The 25,191-nt window shown below is 42.1% G+C and overlaps 1 protein-coding gene and 1 non-coding gene across 3 annotated transcripts in view; both read right to left on the bottom strand.

The window, feature by feature from the left end:
* GAB3 (GRB2 associated binding protein 3) overlaps nt 1-25,191 on the bottom strand; it is an 81,692-nt gene that overhangs the window by 30,896 nt on the left and 25,605 nt on the right. The window contains exons 2-4 of one of the 2 annotated variants that reach the window (XM_014779587.2): nt 8,879-9,182; nt 6,107-6,323; nt 5,038-5,516 (exon numbers count right to left, since the gene is read on the bottom strand). In XM_014779587.2, the coding sequence (XP_014635073.1) occupies nt 5,038-5,516; nt 6,107-6,323; nt 8,879-9,182 (1,000 nt within the window). Of the gene's footprint in view, nt 1-5,037; nt 5,517-6,106; nt 6,327-8,878; nt 9,183-25,191 lie in introns of both variants that reach the window. The other variant, XM_004443551.3, reaches the window with a different exon arrangement.
* Nucleotides 1,093-1,195, bottom strand: LOC147911689 (U6 spliceosomal RNA). The gene has a single exon (XR_015550776.1). It is a non-coding gene; the product is annotated as a U6 spliceosomal RNA (small nuclear RNA).

Here is a 25,191-nt window from a genome sequence, read left to right on the forward strand (position 1 = left end):
TTCTTTTTTCTTCTCTTAACTGATTTAAAAGACGATAGCATAAAACAATAATTATACAAGATGGTATACATTTTGTATAATTGTATTGTAATTATAATTGTATATATATATATTGTATATATAATTGTAAATAATTATACAAGATGGTATATAAAACTGTATTTTTTGGCTTATAAAATATAAAGATGCAATACATTTGATAATAATAGCACAAAGGAGTACAGAATGGAGCTATATTGGAGCAAGGTAATGACAGCAGATTGTAACTCAAAACCATGGGAAGAAATAAAGAGCACTAGAAATAGCAAATGTGAGTTAATATAAAAGATTCTATAAATAAACTTTTTCTCTGTGTATAATATGTGTCTAAACATATTTTTCCAAACTATTTGAGAGTAAGTTGCAGTAATCAGAACCCTCCACTCCAAAATATTTCAGCATGTATCTCCTAAGAATAAGGACATTCTTTTGTGTAACCACAGTGCTTTTATCAAACTCAGCAAATTTGACATTGATATAACACTATTATCTAATATACATAGAGAACCCTCTGATTCTGCCTATAGCTTTTGATCCAGCAATTTCACTTCCAAGAATTTAGCGTACTGTTGCCATTAAGGACAGTACAGGGACAGCAGCAATGTTTGAATAATTTTGTAATTTTGGTAGATGGTATAAATTGGTCCAACTCCTGTGAAGGGTAATTTTGGCTACAGAAATGCTTATTCATGTAAAAATGACATATGTACATAGTATTTGTACTAACGTAAAAAAAATCAAGATATATTCTTAAGATGAAAAACAATGGATGGAATAGAGTGTAAGAATGCTACTATTTGCATTAAAAGGCAGACTATATATCCATATTTTCTTGAATATCCAGAAAATTCTCTGGAAGGATATGGGTGGTGGGAAAAGAGCAAACAGGAGACAGAGGTACGAAACAGACTTTTCATTGTATATCTTTTCTTTTTTTGGAGGAGTAGGAGGAATTGGGGGTAAGGTTTGAAGCCAGAAGGGCCCTCAATTGGGTAAGTCACTTTGCTTATCAGAGCTTCAGTTTCCCCACCCTTAAACAATAGAAAAGGAAAGCAAAATATGGAACGCTTCATGAATCTGCATGTCATCCCTGCACAGGAGCCATGCTAATCTACTCTGTATCATTCCAATCTTAGTATATACACTGCTAAAGTGAGCTCTGTGTACTTTTTATAATTATGATTTTGAAATATAAATATATATTCCTTTAAAAATTAAATAAATGAAATTTAAACTCAAAATATGAGTTATACAATACATTAGGCACAGTTGAAGAAAGAGTTCAAAAACTGAAAGAAATTACTAGAATTCAGGACAAAGAGATGAAAATGTAAAAGACAATTTAAGAAACATGCAAGATAAAGTGGGAAGTCTAAAATACATATAATTGGGGTTTCAGAGGAAAAATAGGGACAATGGAGAACAGGCAACATTTGAAGACATAATAGCTTAGATTTTTCCAGAAATGTTGAAAGACACTGGTCTTCAAATTTGGGAAGCCCAGTGAATCCCACGATAAATAAAAAGAAATTTACACACAAACACATTGCAGAGAAATTAATGAATAACAAAGATAAGAAGATTCTTAAAAAGAAGAGAAAAAGAATTTCTTAAAAAGATACTATCTTAAAAAGAGTGGCAGTGGCACTGATAACTGACTTCTCAATAGCAATTATTAAAACAAGATGGCAGTAGAATGATATCTTCAAAGGGTGAGCAAAAATAACTGTGAAACTAGGATTCCATACCATGAGGTTTTAAAAAGTTATTTTTTAAATTTTTTTTATAATTTTATTTATTTATTTATTTTCCCCCAAAGCCCCAGCAGATATTTGTATGTCATAGCTGCACATCCTTCTAGTCGCTGTATGTGGGACGCGGCCTCAGCATGGCCAGAGAAGCGGTGTGTCTGTGCGCACCCAGGATCCGAACCCGGGCCGCCAGCAGCGAAGCGCACACACCCAACCGCTAAGCCATGGGGCCGGACCCTAAAAAGTTATTTTTAGACAAATGGAATCTGAGAGAATTTACCAACAACAGACCCTTGTTAAAGGAAATTTTAAAGAATAAGCCACAAAAAGAATTAAAATAATCCCAGAAGGAAGTTATGAAATGCCAGAAGCAATGATAAACTAGGAAAATAGTTAATGTAAGTGAAGCTAAAAAACATTGGCTGTATAAAATAATACCAATAATGTTCACCTGATGGGATTTTAAAAAATCAAGAAAGAAATAAAATACCATATGGTATTAGCATACTAAGTTGGGAGAGGTAATTAGATCTAAAGCATTCTAAGGCTCTTGTATTATTTTGGGAGAAGGGTAAAGATATTGATTAATTTAAGATATTAAGTTGAATGTGCATGGTAAAATGTAGAAGGTAACCATTAAAAGAATAGAACTAGGGGCCGGCCCGGTGGCGCAAGTGGTTAAGTGATCACGCTCCACTGCGGCGGCCCAGGATTTGCCGGTTCGGATCCCGGGTGCACACCAATGCACTGCTTGTCAAGCCATGCTGTGGCAGCGTCCCATATAAAGTGGAGGAAGATGGGCACGGATGTTAGCCCAGGGCCAATCTTCCTCAGCAAAAAGAGGAGGATTGGCAGATGTTAGCTCAGGGCCAATCTTCCTCACACACACAAAAAGAAGAATAAAACTAGAATGTATAACTTCCAAATTAGTAGAGGTTAAAACTGAAATGAGGAAGCAAACTCAATTCAGAAGAAAGAAAGCAAGAGATGAGATTATAAATAAGAAATTTTGTACAAACAGGACAAATAGAAACCACAAAATAAAATGGTAAAAATGAATCTAATTAACGTAAATGGCTTACAGTTAAAAGAAGAAGACTGTCAGAATAGAGTGAAAAATCAAAATTACAATAAGAAAAAATAGCCATATGCTTTTTTTAAGAAACAGATCTAAAATATAGGTATGGAAAAGGTGAAAGTCAAAAGATGGGAAAATATATACCATGCCATTGTTAACCAAAATAATGCTGGTTAGTCTTTATTAGTAGTGTTTAGTATTTAACATAGGCATAGCTATATTAATACCATATAAAATATACTTGAAGATAAAAACATTACTAGACAGAGTCATGAAAAATTGATAAAGGTTTCAATTCACTAAAACAATATAAGAATTCTAAGAGGTATGTAACTAATAGCATCAAGTTATATACAGACAAATTTGACAGAATTATAAAGGAAAAAGAGACACTCTGCAATCATAGTGGGAGATTTGAAGATACCTCTCTCAGTAACTGCTACGACAAGGAGACAGAAAATCAGTATGGATAGAGAAGGGATGAACAACACAATCAGGGAACTTGACCTGAGTGACATATACAGAATATGTCACTGGACAATTTGAGAGTATATTAAAAACATTCACAGAAATAGCCTATGTGTTGGGCCATAATGGATCAAATTTCCAAGGATTGAACTCATACAGAGTGTGTTCTCTAACCAAAATGCAATAAACTAGAAAATTCTCAGGTTTGGAAATTAAGAAATGCAGTTTTAAATAATGCCTGAGTCAATGAAGAAACCACAATGAAAATTAGAAAATATTTTGAACTTAGTGATAATGAAAATATGACATGTCAAAACTTATGGGATATGGCTAAGAGTGTTTACAGAAAAATTGTATCCTTAAACACACATGTTAGATAAAAAAGAAAGGAAGAAATTCAATGAGACACCCATTCATTAAGAGAATTTAGAAAAATATGCAAATCATCTCCAAGGGAGTGCAACAGGGGTCAGGAAACTTTTTTTGGCAAGGGCCAGATAGTTTTTTTTTCTTTTTTACAACCCTTTAAAAGTGTAAAAACCATTCTTAGTTGGTGGCCTGTGGGCTATAAAAAAACAGGTTGTTGGTCAAATTTGGCCCACAGGCCACGGTTTGCTGACTGACCCCTGAAGTAGAAGGAAGGAAATAATAAAAATATGAGCAAAAATTAATGAAACAGAAAACAAATACATAACGGAAAACATCAACAAAGGCAAAATTTGTTCTCCGGGAAAAAAAACTAATAAAATTGATAAAACCCCCAGCGTGATTGATTAAGAAAAACAGAGAGAAGGCCCACATTATCAATATCAGGAATGAAAAGGAGGATATTATTACAAATCCTACAGATAACAAGATGTTATTATAATCCATTTCATGCAATAAATTTGAAAAACTAGGTGAAATGAACAAATTCCTAGAAAAATATAACTTATAAAAAGGAACACACCAAAAAATAGAAAATCTGAATAGTCTACTAAAGACTAAAGAAATTGAATCCTTAATTTAAAAATCTTTACACAAAGCAAAGTCCATGCCCAGATGGCCTTTCTAGTAAATTCTACCAATAAGGTAAAAATAATACCAATCATACACAAACTTTTCCAAATAATAAAAAAGAAGAAAAACTTTCTAGTCTGTTTTTTGATGTCAGCATAATCCCCTTTTACCAAAACCTGATACAGATATCATAAGAAAAGAAAATTACAGGACAATCTCTCTCAGAAACATAAGTCAAAAAACAAGTTGAAAACAAATTTAGTAATTTATACAAAGGATACCCCTCATGATGAAGTTGAGTTTACTTCAGAAATGTAAGGTTTGTTTAGCATTCAAAAATCAACCAATGGGAACTTCTTCACATTAACAGGATGAAGGAGAAAAATCATATGATCATAAAATGTTTCAATAAATTCAATATCCATTCAGGATTAAAAAAATAACACTTAGCAGAGTATAAATATCAGAAAATGCCCTTAATCTAATGAATGGTACCTACAAAAATCTACTGCAAACCACATTATAAGAGTGAAATGTTGGAAGCTTTCCATCTGAGATCAGGAATAAGACAAGGCTCCCGGCAGCACTGAGAGACTGAACCAGCTTGAGCAAGAGACACTGGGCCACGTCCTCGTGTGGACACAAGGAGGGAAGAGGAGCCAGGCTTGTCTCTGGACCTGAATGTTAACATCCAAAACTTACCTTTCCAGGTTCTCATGTGATCTAAACCAGAGAGGGAGATTCTTCTTGGTACCATAGTGCAGTCTGGCTTCTTGATGCTGCTGTGCCCACTCCACAGGAGCTGCTCCTCTTGGCGCCGTTCAGAGAGATGGCTTGGCTTAGGGGGGCGGGGAGGTGGTGTGTTGGACATAATGTCTACTTCTTTTACTCCATAGGGCAAGGAACTTTGGTTTTTATCTACCTGAATGGTGGGATTTAAGGAAGTTTCCAGCAATGGTGAAGAAAAGTGGTCCCTGGATGGCCCATTTATATCTCTACTCCACATTAGGGCAGCGTGAGGCCTTGTGGAAGGCGCCTCCTGAGATCCATTCCCATGGCATGAGGGGTGGACCAAGTTACTAGAGGGCAGCGGCTGTAGACAGTCGACAAAAACGTCATCGAATGAAGTCTGTTCCAATGAACGGTCTGAGTTTGACCAGCTATCACACCTGGTGGGTAGACTGAGGAAAGAAAAGCCTGTAAATTTGACTGAAATGTAGCAACTCCCTGGCAGCTGTAGTTGGTACCACAGCAACACTACTACTACACCCTCGGCAGAAGTCTGAAGAAGAAAGCCATCCACTCACCACCCACAATGAGTTGGCCTCATTCCCACCCCTCTAATAGCACCTTTTATTTTACTTATATAGCCACATTCTCTCTACAACCCTTGGTTACACCAACCCCTTGATGCAGGATAAAATGGTTTGTTGACTTTTTTCATCCTGTAAGTGTCAGATGCATACAAAAATGCAAGGTTAGAAATGAAAGCCACAATGCTGAAATATATGACTCATTTTGTTTAGTATACTGCGTGCTTCATCCTTCACAGTGGTTAATAGCGATCTGTCCCCACCTTGGCAGCAGCAGGAAGAGAAGTGAGGGCAGATACACCCACTAGAAGATGCTACAGCTAAATGGACTGATTTGGTAAAGCACGCCGAGCATATCTCAATGACAGACCCCGTGAGAGGAGGCACTGTGGGTTCTGCAAACAGAGGGGAGTGTGCTAGGAGGCCCAGCTCAGAAAGAGTCATGTGCAGAAGCATACCTGGCATGGTGCAGTCTTCCAGTCTCACAGTTGGACAAAATCAGATAATCAGGAAGGAAGAGAAACTCTGACTCACTTCTGGTTTCCTCAGTGGCTACAGTACTAGTGCTTGGGTCATCTTTTGGCAAAGAGGAGCTGACAGCATAGGCCGTGTGAAGCGAGCTGGCAGGAGACGGCTGGAGGGAGGAGGGCATGCAAGAGAGGCTCTCCACGGAATCTGCTGGAGGAATCATTTCCTAGGTTAACGTTTAAGAATGGCTATAACACTCACTCACAATTTCTCAAAACAGCATCTAAGAAGCCAAACAGAAGATGCAAATCACAGCTGGTGTTTGTGCTGATGGAGGAGACAATTTCCCCAAGCTATAAACAATGTCTGGGAAAGAAGGCCAATGTTCCAAGAGTGAAGTGTTGAATCAATTAAGAGTAAAAAAACAACAAAAACAAAAACAAAAATAACAAGCATTCTTGGCCTAAATATCTGCAGTTAGAAAGTCTACACACAGGTTCTTTATGGCCCTTAGCCACAGCCCTGCAACACTGTTTATTCACTCAACAAATATACATATATACACACATATATTTATGCATAACAAATACATATGTCTATACTTACCTATGCATTTGTGCATATATGTATGTGTGCATATAGAGATATATATGTCTATTTATGTCTATATAGAATACCTACTATTGTAGCTACTATGTGCCTGGGACTGTTCTAACTCTGCCGATACAGCTGAGACAAAGACTCCGCCCTTGCTGGAGTTTACAGTCCACCAGAGGAGACAGACAAGCAACATATAGATAAAGAATACTGTTAATGATTGACTGTTAATGACATATAAGGAAAAGGAAGGAAAGAAATAGGGTGTTGTGATGGCTGGTAAAGCCCACATTTCTCCAGGAACACAACATTCAGAAACTCCTAATGAAAAGCCTGCTTTTATTTCCCCTTTGCACCAAGTTGGGAGGAGTTCAGGATTCCCGAGTCAGAGTGGCCTAGAACTGCCTGGGTTCAAGTCCAGGCTGTACCATCTAGCTGTTGTGACCTTGGGCAAGTTAAATGCCTGCTGCAAGTTCCCTTCTCTGTAAAGTGGAGATGCTAAAAGTACGAATGCTACAGAATCGGTCTGCGGATAAGGCGAGCTAATATGCAAAAGCATTTAACAGAACTCCTGGCCAGAGTACGCATGCACAATGTGTTGACTATCTATGGTTGCTGGAGACAGAACCAAACACTATATGTGAAAAGCCACAAAAAAAGCACTTTGGGCGTGGTTCTCAGATGAAGAGAACTCTGCCCTTACTCTGCTCTTCCTAAAAACTAAGGGGGCCTACAGGGAACAAAAGAGGTCATGGGGGGTTTCTGGCTTCCTCCAACTTCATGCCAGAGCTTTCTGTTTTCTGCCTGGTGCCTTACTCATTTCTGTTCCTTTTCAGATATTGGGAAACATGTTATGTATTTATGTTTTAGGGTAACTCCTGGATGAAGAAAGAAACAGGAGACACATAACATGACACAGGAATATGTATCTAGTTTGGGCTGAAGGTAGGAACCAGGGGGGCGAAGAGTGAGCGGCAAGACTGGAGGAGTTGGTCAGGGGGGCTGCTTGTTGGCATAGCTTTGGACTCTGGCCAGGACAGATTCACTGCAACTTGGCAAGTAAGCTTCATCCTTTGTAGCAACGATAAAGAATTTGCCATCATTTCATTTCCTTTTACTTGAGTGCTCTCAAAGCTCAGCAATGCAACTGAGTAGCTTCACTTAATAAGCTTCCCCAGTGCATGAGAAGAAAAGTACTTTGTCCTCAGGAAGTACACTCTCCCATGCCTGTCCTGGAGAGAGATGCAGCTCTGACTCTCCACCACCACCTAGCGTTATAATGTGGATATTTCAGTGGCAGAGAAGAAGCAGACAGTAACGATGGAAATGTTAAAGCAACTGTAGGCCACAGGATTTAGGGGTAAGCTTTTGTCTACTAAAAGAAATCAGATTCAAAGTCCCATAGTTTGAGCATCAGGGCATGGTGCAATGATGCCAGGGGCTCAACAAGAAAATCTATGAAGGGAGTGAATTGTCACCCTAGGTGCATTAACCTCGGTATATTACATAGAGAGGACAATGTGTGTGTGTGTGTGTGTGTGTGTGTGAGAAAGAGAGAGAGAGAGAGAGAGAGAGAGAGAGAGCAGGAGTGAGAGTGAGAGGGAGAGAGGAAGGAAGAGGGAGAAAGAGCCTCATGGGTCATTTGCTCCCACTGCCCAGAAATGGCCCTGAGCAAACTTAGGGTACTTTCCCTTGCAGAGACCTTGAGCCAATTGGAGCTATGAGGAATTCTTCCATGCCTATGATAAGTAGCAAAGTTCTGTCTTTCTATCATCTAGTGCTGAACAACCCAATAGGCAACAGAAAAGCTGCAGTTTCACAAATTTTAGAATAATGGTGATATTTAATATTTCTAGAAAATCAGCAGCAGCACGAGTTCTCTGTGGCTGATGAGAGCAAAGACACGAAGCAGCTTCTAAGTTATTGAAGTCACCTGTAATGCTCCATGTGCAGCACATTTGGACCTGAAGCCTTGAACCAGGTGAAAGGGAGCGATTTCTGGTACTGGACTTGGTGGGAACAGTTCTGATGTAAATTAGCCTGCTGAAACACCCTCAAGGAAGTGGGTTTGTCACCTTGAATGGTTTTCCTGCAGTAGCGCTCCAGTGCCTGCGCAGTGTCCCAGGCCACCCCTTAGCATACAGCAACCCTGACTCTGTTCTCACCTGCACCGTCCTCCAGGTGGCTGAAGTTGCAGACCTGACTGATGCTGTGCACCCACACCTGCATTTCCTCCTCAGTCTTGGCCACCAGATAGAATGTACGAGAAGTAGTCTTGACAATGAACACAAAATTATTCTGAAACTCCTTGCGAACAAAGCCAGGACCCGCATGCTTGCACACTGCACACTCGCTGAGGTCTATCACACGGATGGGCTTGCTTGAGCGCTTGTTCCTGTAGTACTCCAAGACATCGGGGTTGCCGCTCATGCGGCCGCGCCGCAGGACAAACCAGCGCTTGCGCCAGGCCTGCAGAGAGGCAATTCAACAAGGGGTTACTGGACCAATTGCTCTTGCTTCTAAGACTCTGCCAAGAACCTATTTCATGACAGATAGCAGAAAAGAAGTAAATCAGCCAATCTAACAGTGAAACACAAAGTCCCCCCAGCTTTGTATTAAAGGACTAGTGCACCATCTTCAAGTCTGCTTTATTTAAGGATTTGAAGGCTGGATCATTATTGGGGAATGTAGTAATGAGATTCACACCCAGAGGCCAAAGGACCAGAATTATACAATCATCATTATTGGTGCAGCAAAGGCATGTAATACAAATTAATTTATACTCAGGCTTTAAAAAAAATCTTAGTAATGAAGATTGAGAAGGAAGCTTTCTTACCACTATCTATCTCAATCCAAAAGCCAATATCATACATTTAAATCAGATGGAAATCATGGTGCCCGCCATTGTCAGTATCATCTAACACTGTTATTTAACTTCTAGAGAACTGCTCAAGAAGAAAAGAAAAATCATATACATTGGAGAGGAGAGAGGATTATCATTATCTGAAGTTGATATGACTATCTTTCTATAAAATTCCCCAAGGGAATTTTGGGGTCAAGGGATTTTTGTGTGTGAGGAAGATCAGCCCTGAGCTAACATCCATGCCAATCCTCCTCTTTTTGCTGAGGAAGACCAGGCCTGGGCTAACATCTGTGCCCATCTTCCTCCACTTTATATGGGACACCACCACAGCATGGCCTCACAAGCGGTGCATCGGTGCGCGCCCGAATCCGAACCCGGGCCACCAGCAGCGGAGCGCGCACACTTTAACTGCTATGCCACAGGGCCGGGCCCAGGATTTTTTTTTTTTTTAAGATGGAAGACACTGGGGCATTCACCCCTAAGTCACAGTGCTTCTCAACCAGGGACTGAGATGCCCTAGGGGGAATCTGAAAATAGGTGTCTTTTGCTTGTCATAAAGGCTAGCAGGGGCAGGAATTGTCTGGCCTAAAGCTATCAATGCCCTGTTGAGAAACACTATAACAATTGAAAGGAACTTTCCTTAGCACAATAGGAATCTTGGAAAGAGCCAAGTCTTGAGGTAAGATGATCAGGCAAAGCTTAGTCCCTGCTCAGAAAAGAAAAGAGAATGATGCTCCAAAGAAACCAGAACCAAGATATGGCAGGCTGCTGGGCATGCCACTGGAGCTACTGAGGGGGACTTAGGGTTTCTTGGCTCCCCACTCATCCTTGACCTAAAATGTCTGCTGCAGACAGTACCAACAAGAGGTGTAAATCCCAACAGATAAAGGGATGAGCTATCCCCTTGGGTATGAGGTCTGGGGAAAGAGGTCTTCTCAGTTGACCACTCCTCAGTATCTGGGGAAAGAGGTCTTCCCAGCCCCACCACTCCTCAGTATCTGTAAACTTCCCTGTCTTCTCCTGGAGCCAGGGAGAAGTGAGTGAGGACCCGCCTCAAGTTCCCTATCTTCTTACATTTAGGTGCCCTTTGCTCAGTGCATGCCACCTGGCCAGCCTGCATGGATGGCATATCCTGCTTTCTGCTGTAGAGAACTGACTACAGACCAGGGTACCAGGCTGACAGGCTGACAGCAGGGCTTTCTTCCATTAGAGATGCTCGATGCTGCAGTTGGAAAATGCAAGTCGAGAGATTTATAGCTCTGTGGTTTGCTCTCCTATGCAGTGGCATGTGTGACAGCAGGAAGTGTGGGGTTCTGCCAGGAGGCATGGTGACCACTGGGACAGGAAGTCTTTTGTATCTCTAGCTTCATTTATGCCTGACACATTTATAAGCCCACCATCTTTAACCAAGAGGCCAAGGGAAAAGGAAAAGCCACCGTTTGGAGTGTTCTTAGCTACCGCCCTGCCCGGGGAACATGAGATCTGAGGCAGCAGAGAATCTGATAAAGCGCTGAAGAGGGAGAGGCCAACTGTCACAAATGACCTGCAATTATGCCTCAGAATAAAAAGCCTTTTGAGGAGAAGTAACAGCATGTTTGTATGCTCATGGGAGTAATCCAGGAGGGAGAGGAGAATTAATGATTCAATAAATTCCTGTTGCAAAAACATGGTATGGAATGGGGTGGAGCCACTGAACATGAGAGAAGGAGCTCAAGTGCCACTACGGGGTTTGGGGTGCGGGAGGCAGGAAACTCGGGCTTCTGGCAGCGTCTGAGGCAGATGGGACATAAGGCCTAGTGCCGGCATTCCCTGAGCCAGAGTGGGCCCAGGGCAGGGGCCCAAGGGATGAGAGAATGCCATGTGGGCCTGTTAAGGAAAACTTTCATGGGGAGCCTGGGGGACCCCAAACTTTCCAAAGGCCACTTTGGTAGGGAAATGTGAAGAGGAACTTTGTTGTACTTCCCAAAAATGATTCTAAAAGAGGAAGTCAAACTGAGTGCAGAAACAAGTTTCAAGTTAACTGCTCTTATTTTTATGGAAACAGATTTCTTATCCTTCAATAACAGCATTGAGGAAAGAAGTAACTCCGAGTCACCATGCATCCTGTCAGATGATGGAGATAGAGAAGGGGGTTAGAGCTGATCCCTAAGAGAGCTTGCTATCCAGCTGGGATGGGGAGGGGGGAGGTTTCAACCCCAGGCAATGAGTGCGCTAGTAGAGGAGTCAACCAGGAGTGGTGGGAGTGCAAGGAGGAGGATGATGAGGACAAGTCTGGGTTTTACTCATTCATTCAACAACGATCTGTTGACAGCCTATTAATATGCTGGACACCATGCAGACACCGGGGAAACGGAGGTGAACAAGCCACAGGTCCTTCCACTCATGGTCTTGCAGGCAGCAGGGAAGTAGGCAGATGGATAAATTGACAACTGCAGTCAGTGAGACAAGTGCTATGATAAGGGAAAGGCAAAATGCTATGGGAACATACAAGAGAGACATCTCTTTCAGATAGGTGGGTGTAACGAAGCTTCCAGGAGGAAGCAATGGCTAAGGTGAGACTGAAGAAGGACTGAGGAAGCATCAGGTGCAAAGGCATCAAGATGGAAGAGGCACAAAGCTTTGGGTAAGTGTAGGTAGATCAGCAGAGCTGGAAGGCAGGCATGAGAGCAGAAAGGAAAAAAGAATAGTCACCCAGTAACTTGAATAGGATGTAGCATAATCTTCATGCTAAATCATGCAAACTCACTAGCATGCCCTCCCTCAGAGTTTTAAATCTCTACCTAAGAGTTGTGATTATGCAAAAGCAGAAATGATGTATTCTTGGAGTTCTTTGCTAAGTAGGTGGAACCGGAGGCCATGTAAGTCCTGTCCCACCAGGCTCATGGGCTTCTGAAAATGGGAGACATGTGACCAAGACCCCCAAAAGCAGTCAGCCAGCACCAAAGTGAAGCTCTTTACAATGAAACATTGCCACAAGGAAGTTATCAAAGATGACTAGGGTCATGTCAAAAGGACTCAGGAGCCAACCTGAAGAAGCTCCCACTGGCTAAAGATGGAACAATTTGAGCTTTAATAAATACAATAATTACAGTGGCCTGAAATCCACCAAATATGTTTAAATCCGTGAGTTCATCATGATACTAAAAAAAAAAAAAGAATTTGTCACCCTCAAAGGATATGAGGGAACCACTTCATTATCTTGCACACTGGTAAGCAAGGGGAAAGAATCAAGCATCATCCAGGACAAAACAAACATTGCAATTAGAGTCTCACCATTTCGCTGTCCCCAGTGAATTACCAGGGACTGTGGAGGTATTAAGCACCAACAGTTGCTAACTAAGGAAGAGAAGCAAGCAGACATTCTGTGCCTTTGATAGCCTGGCAGGAGGGTGCAATCAGCAAAAGCCAGATTGTGCAAAATTCTGCAGATCAAAGGCCCATGCTTCAACAGATAAATAACAAAAAGAAAGGACAGAGACGGGATCTATGGATTAAATGAGACTTAAAAGGTTTATCAAAATTTTTTAGGGCCGGCCCCGTGGCTTAGCTGTTAAGTGCTCGCGCTCCGCTGCTGGCAGCCCGGGTTCGGATCCCGGGCGCGCACCAACGCACCACTTCTCTGGCCATGCTGAGGCCGTGTCCCACATACAGCAACTAGAAGGATGTGCAGCTATGACATACAACTATCTACTGGGGCTTTAGGGGGGAAAAATAAATAAATAAAATCTTTAAAAAAAAAATTTTTTTAAATCTGCTAGACTAAATTATAGTGCCAAGGGGCTGCTCATTTGACTGACACAAACATTAAAAACGCCAAGATTTCTATACATGTCAGGACAGTAGTTACTTATGGGGAGAAGGAGGACATTGTGATCAAGATGGAGCACATGAATGGGCTTTGGCAGTGGGTGGCAAAGTTATTCTTTTATTTTTCAACTGGTGGGTGGTTTTAAGGGGGCTCACCTAATAATAATTCATTAAGCCATACATTTGTTTTATGCGGTTTGCTATATTTGTTTTCTTTTATGATAAAAAGGATTTTAAAACAATTTCTCTGGACAAAGCGTCTTCATGGATTCCTTCAATAAACAGTTACTGAGTGCCCACATGTGCCAGGCCCTGTGCACGAAAGGCAGAAGGGAACTGGTCTGGCAGGGCATTGGTAAGCTCACAGAGGACATGCGGAGCAGAACGCTGCTATCTTTTCTGACTGGGGAGATGTTTACATTTTACAAGGCAGGATTGCTGGTTTCCATGGCTGTGCTGGACTCTACCTTCTCCCCTTGGCCTTCCTCTGCTAGGCAGGTGATGAGCAGCTTGGGAAGCCAAGATGGAAAAGGATGAGGCCAACAGTTCAGGATAGACTGTGAAGATGAGCATGTCTTGGGCCAAGAGGATCTAGAAAGCAGAATCACTGAGCAAACAAGTATCCACAATTATGACTCAGAGAAATAGAGTAAAAAAAAAGGGCAGCTGAACTGCAAGTCAGGAGATCTGCGTTTGAATTCTGATTCTACTTCTGACTTCCCGGGTGACCTTGAGCAATTAACTTGACTGCTGTGAACCTCAGTCCTGCCATCTGTAAGTGCAGATAGTAAACCTTGTCCTGCCTCCTTTATGGTGTAATTGCAGTGAACCAATGAAAAATGGACAGTAAAACATTGTCAATTTGAAAGTAACTTATAAAATGATGATAGGATTGTTGGTCCCCACGGCACAAGGCAACACTTGCCCTGGGGAAAGTGCTTCTCCCCTCTGGAGCCCACATCCCCCCACTGTACACTGATGGGCTCTGAGGGCTTTTCCAGCTCTGACCATCAAAATATCCATTTCCCATCAGTCTTTCCTGCCACAGCCACCAAGCTGACTCATTACCACCCCACCAGTATCATCTCCAACAACAAAAACCTGCAACATCCTGTAACTTTGTGGAAAAGTGTTTGTGCTCATTTCTAGAATCTGAGGGAGGCTAAAACTAAACTTCTTCAGGAAGGCATGCCTAGATCACAGGCCTGCTCATTTTGATGGAATTGTTAGAGCAATCATTGAATCTTTATCCTTCTGAGGGTAAAAGCTATGCATTGTTCTCCTCTTAAACCAATCCAACATGCTCATTTCACAGTTTACAAACACCTCCTAGTTTGTTTCTTGATAGAGAGTGACCCACCAGGTGAAACAAAGGAGCAAGCGCCTGGAAGGCTGAGGCAAGTGCTGTGCAATGGCAGGCTTTAGTATCTAGGGAAGAGGGGCTGAGACTTGTGTCCCCTGTAAATTCATGTCTGAAGTCTTACCCTCCAGGACCTCAGAATGTGATTGTATTTGGAGACAGGGTCTTTACCAAGTTAAAATGAAGTCATTAGAGTGGGCCCTAATCCAATATAACTGGTGTCCTTATAAAAAGGAAACATTTGGATCCAGATATGCATAGAAGGAAGACATTGTGAAGAGACAGATGGAGAAGACAGCCATCAACAATCCAAGGAGAGAGGCCTGGAACACATCCTTTCCTCAGAGCCCTCAGAGGGACCAACCCTGCCCACACCTTGATCTCAGACCTCTAGCCTCTGGAATTGTGAGACAAATTTCTGTTTAAGCCACCTAGTTTGTGGTACCCGGGTACAGCAGCCCCAGCAAACTAATACATTCCCCAATGTTTATTATGCATCTGAATTACCTGGGAGAACTTCCACGTCCAGCCACATTGGTGTACCTGGCACTGAACTTGCCCCCTACCCATAAAACCAACTAGAAAACTAGACCAAATATATGAAACAACTGCTTTCAGACATTGGATGACAGTCAGTGCAGGGCTGTGGTCTGTAGGAGAAGAGAAACAAAAGAAGTGAGCCCTATGACCACCCTGGTTTTCAGCCTATAGGCATATTTCTAGACTATGGTGCAGGAAGGGGGTCCCAAACAGAGCACAGCAATCTTGCAGAGTTGAGAAGACAGAGATCAGAATTCTGGATGGCTGAGGTAGCTGAAATTTGCAGGGAAAAGTACCAAAGAGGAAGGAGCTGTGTAAAGAAATAGCTCCAGAAACCAACATAGAAACTCCTCCATGAGGCTTTGGCTGAATACTAACACATGTTAGTATTCCTGCATAGGGTGAAACTCCATGAGGCAAATCCAATAATAGCTATTGGAGACCCCCAAACTAAATAGCTATCAGAGCTCACACAGGACTAGGAGACATCTGAGTTCTGACCACCTAGAGTGGAGAAACCTGGAACATACAGTAGAGATTCTAGAAAGGTCACACCTCAGACTTAGGAGTAGGCCAAACTAGCCCTAGGGTGTAGGTACTCTAGACCTGCCCTAAGAAAGAAAAAGAAGCCCTGGAATGATCAAGCTGATCTTCAAGTTTACTGAACTGCCTGCCAAAACAAAGTTCAACACTTTTTAAGGGAAGACAGAAAACTCCAGACAGTCAACAATATAATATTTACAATGTAAAGCATCTAAGAAATTTACTAAAAGTGCAAAGAAGCAGGAAACTGTGGCTCATAATCAGGAGAAAAATCAGTCGTAGACAGAGACCTAAAAGTGACAGAGATGATGCAATAAGTAGAGAAGAATTTTAAAACAGCTATTATAATGTTTGAGATTTAAAGGAAAACATGTACACAATGAGGAGAGAAATAGAAGATATAGACAAGAACAAAATGGAACTTGTGGAGGCAAAAACTACAATATCTGAAGTGAAAAAGTCACTAGATGAGCATAACAACATACTAGTCATAGAAGAAGTGATCAGTGAACTTGAAGCACAGAAAGAAATGGCTGTGGGAGAAATGAAGAGAATCACCCCGGGAGCCGCTAAAAATGCACATTCCTGGACCTAATCTCCAGAGAGCTGAATTCACTGGGCCTGGCCTGGAGCCCAGGAATGTGCATTTTTAACAAGCATCTCGGCAGATTGTGATGCATAAAGGCAGCCCCCTTTCTAAAGGTAACTGGCCAAGGATGAGAAGAAAGGACAAAGTGAAAAGGGATGTCAAGAGGGTAGAAGTCAAGAGGCATAGTATATACAAAATCTACCTGAAAGGGAAGAAGCATTCTGGATGGCACCATTTGGTCTGGAGCCTCAGGGTAGATAGAGATCAAAGGCAGTTTCATGAAATATCTCTAAACACTCTGCTCATACCTCAGAGTACATGTGTTATCAAAACCAGTGGACTACATCTATCTCTGAACCACAACCTCAAGGTGCACTGTGTCAGCTAGGAATTCCTAACCTTTTATGGGTTGTGAACCCCTTAGAGAACATGATGAAATATAGGGACCTTCTCTCATCAGAAATGTGCGTGCATGTACATGTGTGCATGCGTGTGCACACACATGCACCCGCACGTGCACACACACACTGTTCTGGACTGCCTTCCCTTATTGAACTACATACATTCTCCCTTCATGGCCTCATCCAGTCTCATTTCCCTTAACTACCATCTATCTGATGATGATCTACAAAAATATGTTTCCAACTCAGATGTTTCCCAGGAACTTCAGACCCATGTAACCAACCATCTGACATCTCCACTTAAATATCTAAGACGTCTCAAGCTTAAAATGCCCAAAACTAAGCTCTTGATTTCATGCCCCCAAACCTACTCCTCTTCCAGCCTTCCAATATCTCAGTAAATGGTACCACCATCCATCCATTTTCTAAATCCAAACCTTGGAGTGATCCTTGCTTCCGCTCTCCATATCCAAACCATTAGCAAGTTCTGTTGACTCTATTTTCAAAACACTCCAAATCAATCCACTTCTCTCCATGCACCTGCCTACAACCACCCTAGTCCCAGTTTCCATTATCTCTCACCTGGGTAATTGAAACAGCCTCTTGTGTTCCCACGTCCACTCTCAACTCCCCCCATAAATTCACTCTCAATGAAGAAGCCAATGAACTTTGAAAAACATAAATCAGATCATGTTGCTCCCTTGATTAGCCCCTTCCAAAGGCTTCCTAATGCCTTAATAATAAAATCCAAACTCTAACCTGGTGTAGAAAGTCCCCACATAAACTGGCCCTGCCCATCTCTCCCACTTCATCTCAACGACTCTCTTGCTCTTTCCCATAGGTCTTTTTGCTGCTCCCAAACATGTGAAGTCTCATTTCCATCTTGGGGCCTTTGCTCTACTTGTTCCTTCTTCTTGGTGTACTCTTTCACCAGATCTTTGCGTGGCTGTCATTCAGATCTCAGCTTCCTGTCACTGGGACTTCAACTTAATTGTCTCCTCCTCAGAGAGACCTTCTCTGATCAGCCACACAGTCATTCTCTACCACATCACCCTGTTTTAATTCCCTACATACCACTTTCAATACCTCATATTTTTCTTTCTTGTTTGTTTGAGGTTTAGTGTCTGCTTCCCTCCATCTTCCACTAATGGCAGCAGAGGCCTTGCCTGTCTTGATCACTGCTGTATTTTCTGGGCGTGGGGGTGACCGACACAGAAGAGTTGCTTAGGACATGACTTGTTGAATGAATGAATCCCACACATGATTTCATGGTGTCATAGACCTAGGTTTAAAACACTACTCCTGAGAAACATGACTAGGTTTGTGGGTTCATAACAAACCTAATCACTAGGATTTACTCATCACATATTTATGGTCCTAGGACCTGGGGATGTGATGGTGAACCAGATAGACACGGTCTCTCAGCTGGACCTTAGGCAGTCAGGCAAGGCTTGGTACCAGACTTTTAACTCAAACACAGCAAAGGTTCTATCCTGACATTGCAGCATGCTGTTCAGGATTAAACTAGGGTGTGAGAGTGATCAGCTAAGCATACCTAAGATGAGCTTTTATCAGTTAATAAGACAGGCTATCAAGGCTGAAGTTTACAATGGACACGACTTGGAAGTTTCAGCATTGTATTCCTGCACTCAATTCTACTTGCACAGTAAAATCAACCTGGCTGGGTTTTGGCAAGTTTCACTTCTTGGGATCCAGAATTCACTCCAATAAAATTGAAGCGGCCCGTCTGGATTGTATCCATTGTCAAAAGACAGTGAAATGAACTGAGTAACATCCTGAAAGTCTCTGAGGCTGTAAAGAGACACCTTGGATTTAAACTGCTTTTCTGGCAAGAGTGATTACTGTCCTTTTGTTTCAGCGGAATTGTCCCCCTGCCCCCCCCCTGCAGCGGTGAAATCCCAAAGCTATGAAGTCATTTCCTTCGCACGTGCACAGGACGGGTCAGCAACCTGCCCTCATAGCCGTGCTTTCCTACTCTGGCTGAGGAGACAGAACCTCCATCTCACTGCATTTGGAGCTCTGGGTTTTGATCCTTCAATATTGCTATCACTTCAGCAATGGCAGTTTTCAACTTAACCTGCCAAAAGGAACTGTGTAGGCCTCTTCCCCTCCTGATCCATAGATGTGTTCCACGCTGTCCTGGCCAAGAGTGTCCAGAGCACCAGGATTTGGTGCTCAGATTCTGATTGTTCTGATTGCTTACAGGTCTTGGTGTCCTGCGCTGCTCTTTCAGTGGCCTGATTGGTCAGGCTGCAGGATTTGCCTCAGATTAGAAACAACAAGGAGAAAAAACGTTGCTAAGAACCTACAGACAGCAAGGCCTGGATCTATTGTGAAAAGCTTTCAAGTTGTGTGTGAACTGGCCTGATGGAGGTTTTCTTACTATTACATATGAAGAGAGGTGCAAAGTTGGAAGTGGAACTAGTGGGGAGCATCTGAAGTTACAGGCAGAATAAAGGAACTCTAAAAACCAAGACACAGCCAATGAACATCAACTGGTCTCCTACTCTCCCTGGGACTTTAGCCTGTGCTGACCTAGCCTGTATGCTCTGTGATGGCAGGAACGTCACCTGTCTTGGTCCCTGAAGTACCTCTAGCATCTTTAAGAGTCTTGGCATACAATCCACACTCAATGCATTGTTGTGGACCAAATGACTGACTGAAATGGTGTGGATATAAAAGGTTAACAGGAGGAATCCTTATATTGGAATAGATCTGTATATTGATTGCAGTGATGGTCACATGAATCTACACATATGATGAAATTGCACTGAGACACACGCACAAGTGCACATACAACAGATGAATCCTGCAGCAGCTCTTGGATGGTACCAATGTCATTTGCTGGTTGTGAGACTGGACTAGAGTTGTGCAAGATACTGACACTGGTGGAACTGTGGATAGGGCCACTGGCCTCCTGTACATTTATTTACAACCTCCTGTGGATCTAATTAAGCTTCTCAATAAGTTTACAGAAAGATACTCAATCCGAAAGAAGTCAAGAAAGTGCAGAAATGGAAACCTGGAAGAGGTGGGGCAAACAAAAAGCACAAAATAAGATACTCAATGTCAATGCAAATGCACCAATAAATTACATTAAATAGACTCAATGCTCTAGGGTAAAGACATTCATTGAATGGGATGTGTGCAGGGGATACAGAGATGAATATGATCCAGGCCCTGCTCTTATAAGGCTCACAGTGGTCTCGTGGGCCAAGTGCTGTGATAGAATGTGCCACATGGACGAATTCGTAACTGCCAGGAGGGTTGGAGTGACAGTAAAATAAGGACGAAGCTAGACAGGTGGCAGTGGCCAGACGTTGGAAGACATGGTGGGGAGTAGAATTGGCTGCTGTGAGCCAATTGTGAGCCACTGTCTCATCAACTGCCTGTGAGCCAGGAGGGAGAAGGAGGAGTCCAGGTTGAATCAGAGGCTCTGGTTTGTGACTGAGCAGATACTATTATTCTGTAACCTGTTATCAAGTGCCCTGCATGCACAAGGGCAAAAGAGCTTTCACTGATGGCATTTCTTTCTCTTACAAATTTATTGACTTATATTCATAGTCTTGTGAAACAGTCAAGGCAGCCAATTTTACAGAAAAAGAAGCTGGTCCTCAGAGAGATGAATTGTCTTGTTCATTGATCCAAATCTCATGGCTCCCCTTTCAGTGTTCAAGAACTCTGTTTAATTTAATTTAAGAAATTGAATTAAAATTAGTTGAAATTAAAGAAGAGAGAAAACAGAGCCACAGCAGGAGAAGGGTACTATATGCCTAGTCAACTTGGTTGGTGACCCAGTGCAATATCGTCAAACTTTACCAGGCAAGTTTTCAAGCTGGTTGCTCCTGCCACCCCTGCAGTTTACCAAGAGATATTTGGAGGGAAACAGAGTGACAGAGCGCATTACCCTCAAAGTCAAATGTTAGAGCACTTTCAGCAAAGACTGTTCTATCACATGGAACTGTCAAAGCTGTTTCCCCTGATTTAGCTTGGTTTTCCAGAGTGAGGAATATTTCTGTCCCTTCACATACAAACATTCTTCTCTGGAGTCCAGAAGACACAGAGGAAAAAAAGGAAAGAGAAAATCTGATTTATTGACTTTTCATTTCCTTTTACATACCTCTTGGCATCCCTGTTCCTCTGACTATGAACAGGTGTCCCCCAACATGTTTTTCTTGTGGTTGTGCTGCTATTGACATATACTTAGTAAATGCTAGTTAGTGTTTAGAAAACCTAACAACTCAATCCCTGATGGCCATTTGTAAGGCCCCCAGGAATCTTGGATGTGGTCCCAGAACATGAGATGAAAGAAAGCATTTGGTAACGACTTGGAGATTTTCGGTAACTTCCCAAGACCTGCTCCTCTAAGCCTAGCCCTCATTCTCTTCCCAGTGGTTTCACCTTGAAAATGCTCAGGAAATTTGGGGTGTGTGTATGTGTTGCAAAAGGTGAACATCATCAAAGAAACAGAATTCTGGTTAATGTTCTATTTTCTGCTGTGCTTTACTCAAGAGGGCCCTTGCTCTCCGCCTTCTACTTCCTTGCCAAGGGGGACCACAAAAGCCATAGGACCCAAGGGCACCGGGTCAGGAATTTCCAGGAGAAGGTTATACTGCTCCTCTCTGCCCTGGCTCAGTGCCACCAGCCCTGGGATTGCTGGTGACCCTTCAGCCTGATGGCCTGTAACCTTCTGCTCGCAGCCAGATAGGGCTGGGACTTGTCCCAGGCGTGGAATAACTTCCTGTGATTGTCCTGGAGATGGCCTGGCCCACAGGATCTGCTTCCATGGCTTGTCAACAGAGGCAGAAAAGTCCTGTATCTCTGCAATGTGGTGGGCCTTGGAAGGAGGACTCCTGAGAAGGAATGTTCAGCAGAGATAAGTGTGCCACACTACATGACATGGACTTGACCTTCCTCATGTATTGTCAACCCGAGTGCCACTGAATGTCCTGGCTAGTTTCTCATTATTTCTTGTGTGGCAGAATCTTGGAGGTCATTAAGACCACCTAATCAAATTTGCAGGTTTTATGAACCTGGGCGAGTCACCAATACATTAGGTACCAGGCTCAGGATGCAAAATGGTGGGTTGGAACAATGGGGTAAAACCAACTAAGGAATAAACAGTTATTTTAAATTCTAGTAATTTCTGTGATAGATTAAGGGTCTGAGGTGGAATGGAAACACAAAGGAGGTAAGCAAGTCTGGAAGAAGGTTTGGGGAAGGTACAGTACAGAGGAAGTGACAACTGAGCTGAGCTCACCAGACCAAAATGGTTCAGGGGAGGCTCTTCTCAGCAGACTACTTGCAAAGGCATGAACACATGAGAATAAGCTTTTTAAATTATAGTGTTGGGTACAGGTAGTGGTGGTAGTTACACCACCGTCAGTGTACACTTACAAATGGTTAAAATGATCAATATTATATTATGTCTATTTTGCTACAATAAAAAAATGAAAAAAATATTACCCTCACACCCATGGGTGTCCCCCAGGGACATTCACCACTGCTCAAGCTGAGCACACAGGTGTGAGGGCTCCTGGGACTGACTCCAAGGGAGTCCACTAACAATGGGAAGATATCAATACCAGAGTAACAGAAAGACCTGAAGTAACACAGATCCCTCAAAACAGACGAGTGATAATAATAGTTAACGTGTTTGTCCCAGGAACTGTTCCAAGTGCTTTGGATAGATTATATTAAATCATTTAGCCTACACACAGACCCTATGAGGTATACTCTTTATATCATTCTATACATACGAGGAAATTGAGGTGCAAAGAGATGAAACGACTTACCTGATGGCATGAGCTAATCTGGGGCAGAGGTGGGCTTTGAATTCAGATCATTGCCTTCAGGAGCCTGGGTTTTAACCACGTGTGGTAGTGAGATCAGAAGCTGCTACCCACTGACAACAGCTATGTAGGCCAAAGGGCTTTGAATGCCCAAAGAGTGATGCAGGAATAAAGGAATGAGATGAATCTACTGGGATTATGGGAGAGAATGTATTTGGGTTACAAAGTCTAGGATAAAAGGTCTAGCAGAGGAGAAAATACAGCACTATTTTATAAAAATGAGCTCACAGTCTAGCAAGAGATTCTCCAGTTCTTTTCCTAAAATACACGAATTTGGAAAGCATCTGGAAAACCTGGTCTCTTGTGTTATTAGACATAAGATATCTGAGGTTTAATACTGAGGAAAATGTTTCTAAAATGTCCCAACAGTGCCTGATGCCTAGAGGGATCTCAGTAAATCTTGTTGAATGAATTAATGAAACTCTATCTCATTCCACATATAATCAAAATAAATTCTGTCTGGATTAAAGATTCACATTTAAATAAGGAAATTATAACAGTCCTGAAAAAGTAGAGGTGGACATTTACCTAACACTTGCAGCTGCAAAGGCTTTCTAAAAATATGACGCTACAGACAGAAACTATAAAGAAAAACAGCGCCATATATGAATTCCTAAAAAGTAGAGATGTCTATGCTTGAAACACCTGTTACCCGTGAGCCTGAGGTTGTGAGGGGGGCAGAAAAGAGAGGAAAGTGAGCCGTCCTCAAAGGGATCCCAGCTTAGACAGTGGCAGCACCTCAGTGTTGGTGGGACATCAAGCAGTCAGCTACGGCCACAAAGGGATTTTTATGGGGTGGTTCATCAGCTGTAAACACTCTTCTGGCTGCAGGAAGTTGCCAAAACCACCTTCCAGCCTCTGGCCAACACATAACTGTGAATCAATAGAAGCTACTCCACCCAGGAGACCACAGGGCACCAATGTTTATTTAAGCTCCTGTCTCAGTATGGGAGAAGCTAAAATCCCAGAGGGCGCCTGCCTGCTGACTTATTCCCAGGTACCTGCAGAGGAAAAGAACATTCTCAGCTTCAACTTGGTTTCATTAATTGCTTGGCTCAAAGTTTATACATCTGCTAGTAGGAAGAACCCTTTATTATTTACAGTTCAAGGCAAACTCCCTTGGCCTCCTCACTGCTGATCCAAATGCTTTTCCTTTCCCCCAGGAACACACGTGCAAGTCAGGATTCAGAAATGTTTGTTGAGCGACTTGATGAGCCCTGGTCCAGAACAAGCACACTCAGACGCAACGCCACTAAGCAGTCTCACTTTCAATTCAGTGTATGAGCAGTAACCTCAGGCGGGCCCTCGGTGCAAGCAGGCCATCAGAAGATGCCTCCCGAGTCCGCACACTAGCTCCCTTTCCTAGGCACCACTGCACATCTCCTCTCACCTTAAACCTCCATCCTCTTCCCTCCCTGTCCCTCTCTGCTCATGACTCTGAGAGTCCAGAACAGAGGCTTAGCCCCACCATAGTCCTCTCCTTTCCAAGGGAAGGATTTTTCACTGGAATCCTTCGGAAATCTTTCTCCTACTTTGTCAAAACTGATGAGATGAGATGTATAACTGATCTAAGGTCTTTCCATGACTTGATTGGATTTTCCTTCTCTATTTTGAATTCTATTCATTCTTTTTGATGAGTTTCGCAGAGGAGAATTATGCAAACATGTACTCAGAAATATGTTACTTGCTTTCTGCCATCTTTCTCAGAAACCTCTTTTAATGCTCTGGCAGTCACATAGACCAAAGCAAGAGTACCTTGTTGTTTAAATTTGTATTTGTCTGGGGTCTAACGAAGTTGGATATTATTTCTTATGTGTCATGTCCCTTTGTTAGACCTTCTTCTGTAAACTGCTGTTCATATACTTTGCCCATTTTTCAATTGGGATGCTGATATTTTTCTAATGATTGATAAGGATTATTCATAGAGGTGAAGAATATGAACTCTTTGCTTGAAACATATGATGCAAAATTTTTTCACGTTTTATTTGCCTTATAAGTGGATATTGTTTTTGAAGTACCTAAGGCCCACAATAGTGCTTGGAGATAGGAGATGCTCACTAAATGTTTGTTGAAGGACTAAATGAATGAATGAATGAATGAACAAAAGAGTTTTATTTTCATATAGCAAAAATCTCTTTTCCTTTACAGTTTTTCCTTCTGCTATCATGTTTAGGAAGGTTTTCCCCACCCTAAGATCAGATTGCGATTCTACAACATTTTCTTCTAGAAATTATATTTCATTTTCTTACATTTAAATACAACACCTCTGGAATTAGTTTCTCATATCTATATTAAGTAAAATTGATCTAGAGTTTTCTCTTTTGTACTGTAATCTCCTTACCTAACTTGCTATCAGCGTTATTGAAGAAGTTTGCATCTTTTTCTGTGCCTGAATAGTTAAAGAGTTATGAGAGTTATCTGTTCTTTAAAGTCCAAAAGATCTCAAACATAAAAATTTTCTGAGTCAAGCATCTGTCTTGGAGGTGTAATTATCTGACAATA

The sequence above is a fragment of the Ceratotherium simum genome, chromosome X (genome assembly GCF_057802395.1).
Source record: "Ceratotherium simum simum isolate JZ-2026a chromosome X, ASM5780239v1, whole genome shotgun sequence".
Lineage (NCBI taxonomy): Eukaryota > Metazoa > Chordata > Mammalia > Perissodactyla > Rhinocerotidae > Ceratotherium > Ceratotherium simum.